The 8812-nt window shown below is 50.3% G+C and overlaps 1 protein-coding gene and 1 non-coding gene across 5 annotated transcripts in view; one reads left to right on the top strand and one right to left on the bottom strand.

The window, feature by feature from the left end:
• LOC119354553 (D-lactate dehydrogenase [cytochrome], mitochondrial-like) overlaps positions 1-2453 on the bottom strand; it is a 19066-nt gene extending 16613 nt beyond the window's left edge. The window contains exons 1-4 of one of the 4 annotated variants that reach the window (XM_037621270.1): positions 2193-2453; positions 1984-2077; positions 1731-1831; positions 1587-1635 (exon numbers count right to left, since the gene is read on the bottom strand). In XM_037621270.1, the coding sequence (XP_037477167.1) occupies positions 1587-1635; positions 1731-1831; positions 1984-2077; positions 2193-2413 (465 nt within the window). In that variant the 5' untranslated portion in view covers positions 2414-2453. The remainder of the gene's footprint in view (positions 1-1586; positions 1636-1730; positions 1832-1983; positions 2078-2192) is intronic. The other 3 variants (XM_037621271.1, XM_037621272.1, XM_037621273.1) reach the window with 3 other exon arrangements.
• An 87-nt stretch (positions 2454-2540) lies between these two features.
• Positions 2541-2612, top strand: TRNAG-UCC. Its single transcript has one exon. It is a non-coding gene; the product is annotated as a tRNA-Gly (tRNA).
• The last annotated feature ends 6200 nt before the right edge of the window (positions 2613-8812 follow it).

Genomic DNA, 8812 nt, shown 5'->3' with positions numbered 1-8812 from the left:
ACCGTGCCTCCTCCCATCAGATCCAATCACACATCCACCTCCGTCTTCACCTGGCCCGGATTCTCCATCCTTGCACCGGCTGGCGCTTGTTGGTTCCCCACAACAGCCTTGCTGCTCTCTGCCTTGTTATGTTGTGATCCAAATTCAAATTCAATTATAAAGATAAAGACTAACTTCTGACGAGCGAGCGGAGCGAGGCCCGTCGCCAGGAGGCTTAGGCCGAAGTGGAGCGTAGCGAAGTCTGAAGGTGGAGGGGGTTTTCCCCTTCGTGTTGGAGGGGTTTTCAACGTTAAAATAGTGTGTCTCCTATGTTGATTTCGTTCTTCGTCGTTTGATTTGCATGTCGTATCTCTAGCATGCCTCGTGTTGTGCAGCTGGTGGTTGCCCTCCGGTCCTGCCGTGTCAGAGGTGTGGAGGAGTTTGGAGGTTGTGAGGAGGCCAAAGAAATCTGCCCGGCGGCCGCCGGTTGACTACGGCGGCGCCTGCAAGCGCCGCGTTCCACCTTGGTGGCGTGTCAGACCTCATCCTCCTCGGCGGCAGTGTAGCAATGGGGAGAAATCCCTTGCCGGTCGCGCGGCAACGACAACAGTGATGCATTCACACCGTTTCGCATGTTGGTGGCGCTGTCTTCATCTCCTATCTGTCGTCCGGTGAACTTCTTGGTATTCTCATGAGCTATCTCCAACATCTCCAGACTCTGCCGTTGGGTAGATCCTCTTATCGTCTCTTTCATTGTTGTGTGTGCCCTTCCTATACACTCCACCTTGGGCGATAACCACCCTCCTGTGGGGATGATTTCATTAACGGCATTCTCTTCGATCATGTCACTTCACCATCAAAGTTATTACTCGACACGTCCATGGGAATGAGACCCTCCCTTCCGGCGGTGAACTCGCGGCTCCCCCTCGTGCACGCTTGTCGAGTCAGATCCTTTCCTGTGGTCATCTTTACTCCTTCCTGGGCAATGACAACCCTTCCCTAGTGTCGGATGGCTCGGTCTTGGTAATGACACAACTCCTTGATGTGGCCACCCGTGGTCTACCCCTGTCAGTGGTTCCGGTGTTGTCTTGGTGGTGCTTCCACGTGCGTTCCTGTAAGTTTGTTGTTGTGCTGTCTCCGGGCATGATCTGCTGCCTTGATAGCCTCTCTCTGCTGCTAGTGCACCATTTATGTTGTTATGCCTTAGATTGTGCTGCATCACAACCATCTATATTATCCTGATGTTTAGGTGGTTGATCCTTGCTCTGTGTTGTAACTTGTACTTGGTGTTTTTTTGGGTGTTTTCCATGTTCTTGCCTCCACGAGATGTATTGCCCCTGGGGCTGTTAAGGTTTCGATCCGGTTTCCAACATAAACTGGATCATGGTTTTCGACCCATTTCCCACGTAAACTGGCCCATTTCTTTTGAATTGAGATAAATATACAGGTGGGGGTTGGAATTCAAAAAAAAACAGCTAGGTGGCTCAATCATGGAAATTGTTGTTGTGGAAACCAGAAGTACAGGATACAGAATCCAAATCAGTAACTCTTGCAAAACAGGGAGCATATGATGTTCCTTTAGGCTAATGAATGGAAGAGATCCATACCTTGTACTTATTACAAGTCATCACAATCTTCCGTACCTCATACTGGGACCTGCAAATCAGTAATGGAGGCATTACAATACATGGAACAAGCTTGGCATATACACCCACAAAACGCAATTGTCAGTGTGTGCCGGGTGAGATCACTTTGGGAAGACGACGACGTCGGGCACGTTGACTGCCTTGTGGAAGCTATTCTGCGGCGTCCCGTGGAAGCTCCTCTCCTCGTAATCCACCGTCAGGTTCTCCTGCAAAACAGCAACCCACCTAGTCAGTGAGCATGTCGTGGGTTGAATTAATCAACGGACAGCAAAAACAACAAACACAAGTTACGCAGAATCGCCGCCCGCAGGCACTAGGGCAAGCCGGCAATGGCAGCGCGGAACTCGAATTCACTTACCCCGAGGAAGGATGCGAGCTCTTCTATGAACTGCTGTGGCACGCGCTTGCGCTCCCCACGCACCACCAGCTCGGTGCTGTCTTTCCCGCCGACCCTGGGCCAAATCAACAGACAAGCACAGGGCGCTGTCAGCTCAGCAGTCAACGATGCGAGAAGTGACGTAACCGTCGATCGAGCGACTGGTTTGGATCGGATGGGCATGCACGCACCGGTGGTCGGGGGCGGCATCGCAGAGAGCGACGGAACCGGTGATTCCGCCTGCGGCTGCGGCGGCGAGGAAGGAGAGGAAGGCAGGAAGGCCGCGGTTGGAATTGGGGGAGGACGGGTCCCGGGGCTGCGGGAGGGGCTGGGTGGAGAGAGGGAGGCGGAGGGCGGACAAGGGGAGGAGCACGCGGCGGGGCCGGGAGAGGCGGAAGAGGGAAGCGGCCATGGATGGCGGCGGGCCGGATGAGAGGCGGAAGACCACGTGCTCGTCAGGATGGGGGGGGCATCGATTCACTGGTGTTGGGGAACACATTACTATTTTTATAGGTAATAGAAGAAGCACCATCACCCAAGCGTCTGTAGTCCAACGGTTAGGATAATTGCCTTCCAAGCAATAGACCCGGGTTCGACTCCCGGCAGACGCATTTTTCATTATATTGTTTTTTTTCTCCGGGACATCCAAGCTCAGACAACGGTAGGTCCGTAAGCGAAAAATCCATAACTACTCTCTCTGTTTTTCATTCTAAGTTTTTCCCATTTTTCCAAATGCTCTGCATGCTAGCCTTTTTTTCGTTTCGTTCTGTTTTTCATTCTAAGTTTTTCCCATTTTTCCAAATGCTCTGCATGCTAGCCTTTTTTTTGTTTCGTTCCAAGTTTGCCCCTGCCTTTTGTCTTTCAATGCAACAAATGTTTGTACTACTAGCCAACCTGTTACGTGGCATAACAATTAGTGAAGCAGGTAGTGCGCATGCATGAGCGGACAAACAGCCAATGTTTGTACTACTAGCCAACCCGTTGCGTGCCACAACAATTAGTGGAGAAGGTGATGTGCATGCATGAGCGGGCAAGCAGCCAATGCTTGTACTACTAGCCAACCTGTTGCATGGTATAACAATTAGTGGAGCAGGTAATGCGCATGCATGAGCGGGCAAGCTACTGTTGGGTTCGGGGCTCGCCAGACCCTTGATAGACGCATTTTCCATTATATTGTTTTTTTTCTCCAGGACATCCCCTAAAGTCGGACAGGTGCGCAGCTTCCACGAGTTTGCTGCCCTTTTTTTCTCATGACACCACAAGCTCAGACAACGGTAGGTCCGTAAGCGAAAAATCCATACTATTCCCTCTGTTTTTCATTACTCTACGTCTAAGTTTTTCCCATTTTTTCCAAATGCTCTGCATGCTAGTCTTTTTTTCGTTTCGTTCCAAGTTTGCCCCTGCCTTTTGTCTTTCAATGCAACAAATGTTTGTACTACTAGCCAACTTGTTACGTGGCATAACAATTAGTGAAGCAGGTAGTGCGCATGCATGAGCGGACAAACAGCCAATGCTTGTACTACTAGCCAACCCGACAGAAACCGAGGAAGAGGAAACCACAAGAGTGAAGACTAGTAGAGTCTCGTCTTTTGTCATTCTTTGCTCCTTTTTCACTCAATGATCAAAAGGTCCAATAGTGTATGTATATTGGCCCTTTTTAGACAATTATACGTTCTAGAAGTCAATTTTAATTGATCAATAAAAATACGTTACGAGCTTGTACACAGGCTTCTAAAGCCACTCGATTAGCTGCTGCATCAGGTGCATTTCCCCAAGGATGTCCTAAAGTTCCTCCACCAAATTGTAATACAGAATCGTCCCCAAAGATTTCGGTTAGAGAATTAGTTTCTTCAGATTCTGACGTAACAAACAATTTTTATGAGACATAAGAACCCCCATAAAAATATTTTTTACTTTACTAGACTTTTGAACTTAGAACACTAAGAGGTCAAATTTTAGATTTTTAAGATTTTTATTTTAATAAGTAAAACAAGTCAGTTAATTCATTAAGGTGCTTTTGTATAATTAGGAATTAATTATAAATAGGTATTCCGTTTCATCTAGGAAAAGAACCGAAAAATATTCCTTGACTTGAATAAAATCTGGAGTTGTGTTGTATAAGTGAGCATGAATTTCCCAAAATTCCTAAAATAAAAGGAAAAAACTTTCCACTTTCCTAAACTAAGGACGGGAAATAAGAAGGTGAGCATATCTTCTAAATTAATAATACTCAACTCAGCCCTTCCTAGGTGGAGCAAGTAGTGCGCATGCATGAGCGGGAAAGCAGCCAATGCTTGTACTACTAGCCAACCTGTTGCGGGGCATAACAATAAGTGGAGCAGGTAATGCGCATGCATGAGCGGGCAAGCTGTTGTTGGGTTCGGGGCTCGCCAGACCCTTGATAGATTCAAACATTGGGATGCGTGCGAAGAATTCAATCTCCCCAGTCTGCCAACTCATCGATCCTACGGCCTAACTCGAAGAACTGGAATGAAAAGGGACACATCAGTTTACCCAGGTTCGGGCCACCTTGCGGTGTAATACCCTACTGCTTTGTGGTGGATTAGCCTCGAGGTGGACTGAGGATGAACCGATACAGAGGAAGAACAACCTCACGAGGTGTGTTCTTGTGTTGGTCTGAGTTGGTGTGGGTGCGGATCACCTCTCCCCTCCCCTATGGTGGTGGCTAGTCTATCTGTATAGTGGCCTTGGTCCTCTTCCCCCAAAATGAAGGCGGGAAGGAATCCCACAACGGCCAAGTTTGAAGGAAAACAACTAGTACATATTATCTTGGCGGAAGGTGATCTTCGCCTGCAAAGCTTCTGGTCGTGGCGTCGTGGTGGGCTCGGTGATGACCTTCGTCCTGCCGTCCTGGCGGTCTCAGTCTTGTAGCACAGAAATGGAAACATTTGGCTGATTCCTCGGGACTCCGCGCGTGCGCTTACCTCTTTAGCACCAAAGAGGAAACCTGGTGTACTGCACCCGCTGGCTCCCGTCCAGCCTTGATCGTCATGGCTTGCGTCACCTTACCTCATGAGGTGGGCGCCTACATAGAAATCTCCGCTCGTCAGGAGCCGGCCTAGGGTGGCTGCTCCCTCCGGAGGTCTTGGCGTCGTCCGCCTCACGAGGGTCTTGTGTCGTTGATGTCAAAGGCGGGTCGTACCAGGCCGCCGATGTAGCCACGTCGTGGGCCGCACGCAGGCAAGTCTGGGTACCCTGGTTCCCAAAACGTCGACAGTAGCCCCCGGGCCCAAGGCGCGCTAGGACTTGGCTTCGAGGCAAAGCGCTGCGGGCCCCAACTGCATGCGGACCCGGTCGACGTGTGGCGCTTGATGGGATGTGGGTGTCTCCGCTTCCCCATGCTGCCTCGGCAACCATTCCGGGCTGACAAAAAGGCTGGCACATGCCGCTGAGTCTTCATTGCCTTCTCTTTGTGTTGCTCCAGATCCCCTTCTCTCCCTGCTCAGAGCGCCTCCAGATCTGTCGAACCCCTCCCGAGCTCGCCACCGATGTCAACCGAGAAGGCGAAGCCCGCTGCTTCCTCCGCACGTTCCGCCACCTCGCCCGAACCTGCCCTCAGTGTGTCCACCATCACTGAGGAGAAGCACCTCGCCGTCGTGCTCCCGCTGACGGCAAGCAATGACAGCGATGGAGGGACACGGAGCTTTGGGTTGGCTCCACCAAGTGAGACACCCTGGCGAGGTCCTTCTATCCCTTCTTTCTACACAGCGTCTTCGCAGGGCTCGTCCCCCTTTCTCCGATTTCTTCTTCGCGGTTCTAGACCATTACTAGATCCACGCCCTTCATCTCCATCCCAACTCCATCCTCCTCATGTCGATATTCATCTTCTACTATGAGGCGCTCGTGGGTGTGGCGCCCTCTGTTGCGTTGTTCCGTCACTTCTTCTATCTCCGGATGCGCGTCACAACCCAATGCGTCGGGTGCGTCTGCTGAAAGATCGCGGATGTCACCTAGAGGGGGGTGAATAGGCGCTTTTAAAATAATTACGGTTTAGGCTTGAACAAATGCGGAATAAACCTAGCGGTTAATTTGTCAAGCACAAAACCTACAACAACTAGGCTCACCTATGTGCACCAACAACTTATGCTAAGCAAGATAAACTACTAGGTGATAGCAAGATATATGACAAGAAACAATATGGCTATCACAAAGTAAAGTGCATAAGTAAAGAGCTCGGGTAAGAGATAACCGAGGCACGCGGAGACGATGATGTATCCCGAAGTTCACACCCTTGCGGATGCTAATCTCCGTTTGGAGCGGTGTGAAGGCACAATGCTCCCCAAGAAGCCACTAGGGCCACCGTAATCTCCTCACGCCCTCGCAGAATGCAAGATGTCGTGATTCCACTAAGGGACCCTTGAGGGTGGTCACCGAACCCGTACAAATGGCAACCCTTGGGGGCGGTCACCGAACCCGTACACTTTGGCAACCCTTGGGGGCGGTCACCGAAACCCGTCAAATTGCTCGGGGCGATCTCCACAACCTAATTGAAGACCCCGACGCTTGCCCGGAGCTTTACACCACAATGATTGAGCTCCGAACACCAACAACCGTCTAGGGCGCCCAAGCACCAAAGAGGAACAAGCTCAAGGGTACCAAGCACCCAAGAGTAATAAGCTTCTCAACTTGTAACTTCCACGTATCACCGTGGAGAACTCAAACCGATGCACCAAATGCAATGGCAAGGGCACACGGAGTGCCCAAGTCCTTCTCTCTCAAATCCCACCGAAGCAACTAATGCTAGGGAGGAAAATGAGAGGAAGAACAAGAAAGAGAACACAAAGAACTCCAAGATCTAAATCCAATGGGTTCCCCTTACATAGAGGAGAAAGTGATTGGTGGAAATGTGGATCTAGATCTCCTCTCTCTTTTCCCTCAAAAACTAGCAAGAAACCATGGAGGGATTGAGAGTTAGCAAGCTCGAAGAAGGTCAACAATGGGGGAAGAACACGAGCTCAAATGATAAGGTTCATTGGGGAAGAAGACCCCCTTTTATAGGAGGGGGAAAATCCAACCGTTATGTGCTCAGCCCGCACACGAGCGGTACTACCGCTCCATGAGCGGTACTACCGCTCAGGCGGAAGAAACAGGGAAAAGGAGCAACAAAACATGAACCTTGGGGCGGTAGTACCGCAGGAGATAGCGGTACTACTGCTGGGTTAAGCGGTACTACCGCTCCCTTCGGCGGTACTGCCATGCAGAGCGAAGGGTTGGGAAAGAGGGAACCGGGCGGTACTACCGCGGAGGAAGGGCAGTACTGCCGCTAAGGAGCGGTACTGCCGCACTACTGCCGCAGCGAGGTACCGTACAATCCGACACAGAAAAAGACCCCTCGAATCGACGCGGTAGGGACCTGGTAAGCCAGCGGTAGTACTGCTGCAGAGTCACCGCTGGTACTACCGTTGCGGAGCGGTACTGCCGCTTGTGACCCCTCAGCGGTACTACCGCTGGGTACCACGGTACTACCACTGGGACCCTGACAAAACCACACTCAAGAAAACCAGAACTGCCATAACTTCTGCATATGAGCTCCGAATTGAGCAAACTCAAGCTTGTTGGAAACAAGACGACGAGTAGCATCAAAACAGCGACTAGTTATAGTAAGAAGAGGCAGGGGAGGTATGCCTAACAAAAAGAGGAGTGAAACCTCCAACCGAGAAGAACCGGCAAAACCTTCAACATCGAAAACATCATAGAAGATGCAAGCGAACTCCGTTTTCGATGAACTCAAGCTTGTCAACAAGATGACCGTAAGCTCTAAGACTCACAAAGAGAACCAAACAAGAACCAAGAAAGATGATGCAAGGATGCAATGGTTTGAGCTCTCAACGAACGATACGATCAAGCTACTCATTGAGAGCCCCCTTGATAGTATGGCAATCGATCCTATAACCCGGTCTCCCAACTACCATCATGAGACCGGTAAATAGAAAACCTATCAAGGGCAAACCTTTGCCTTGCACATGGTCCACTTGAGCTAGATGATGACGATCTTGATTCCCTCAAATTGGACCACCTTTCTTGATTGTGTTGGCTCGATGAAGACTAGTTGATTGCTCCCCCATACTCCACTATGGGTGAGCCTTTCTTCCGCACATCTTCACAGGTCCATTGTCACCACAAAGGACAACAAGCTTCAAGCATTTGATCTCTTCATGGTGCTCCACTTGAACTTGCACACCGCAACCTAACCCCACAAAGAACCCTCACGAAGACCATGGGTTAGTACACAAAGCGTAATTGATAATGCTTACCATACCATGGGATCACTTGATCCCTCTCGGTACATCTTCTACGCTTTGTGGGTTGATCATCTTGATTCACTCTTTAACTTAGTCTTGATCAACCTCTCACAAGACCAATCTTTAGGTAATTCCTTGAATAGCACCTTGGTCGACACAAACTCTCCTTGAAACCAACACATGTACTCCAAGAAGAGCCTATGGACAAAACCTTCAAATATAACTCAAGGCAACCATTAGTCCATAGAGATTGTCATCAATTACCAAAACCAAACATGGGGACACCGCATGTTCTTTCATCTACTTCGGCGCATCCCACGGTAGCAATGCGCTCTCGAGGGCCGGGAAGAAGGTGGACGACTTTCGACGCAAGTGGATCTTCATGGACGCCAAGCGCCTCCATGCTCGGCTGAAGCTGTCGACCGTGATGCCAGCGAAGCTGGACCGGTGGGCTCACAAGAAGATCACCAATCCCTGGTCGGTGCTGGTCCTGGAGAGGATGACGGTGGATCTGGAGGCGGGGAAGCTGATGGGGGCCATGCTTGTCA

The sequence above is a fragment of the Triticum dicoccoides genome, chromosome 2A (assembly GCF_002162155.2).
Source record: "Triticum dicoccoides isolate Atlit2015 ecotype Zavitan chromosome 2A, WEW_v2.0, whole genome shotgun sequence".
Lineage (NCBI taxonomy): Eukaryota > Viridiplantae > Streptophyta > Magnoliopsida > Poales > Poaceae > Triticum > Triticum dicoccoides.
The sequence above is the reverse complement of the archived record's forward strand: the minus strand, read 5'-3'. Positions and strand labels throughout refer to the sequence as shown.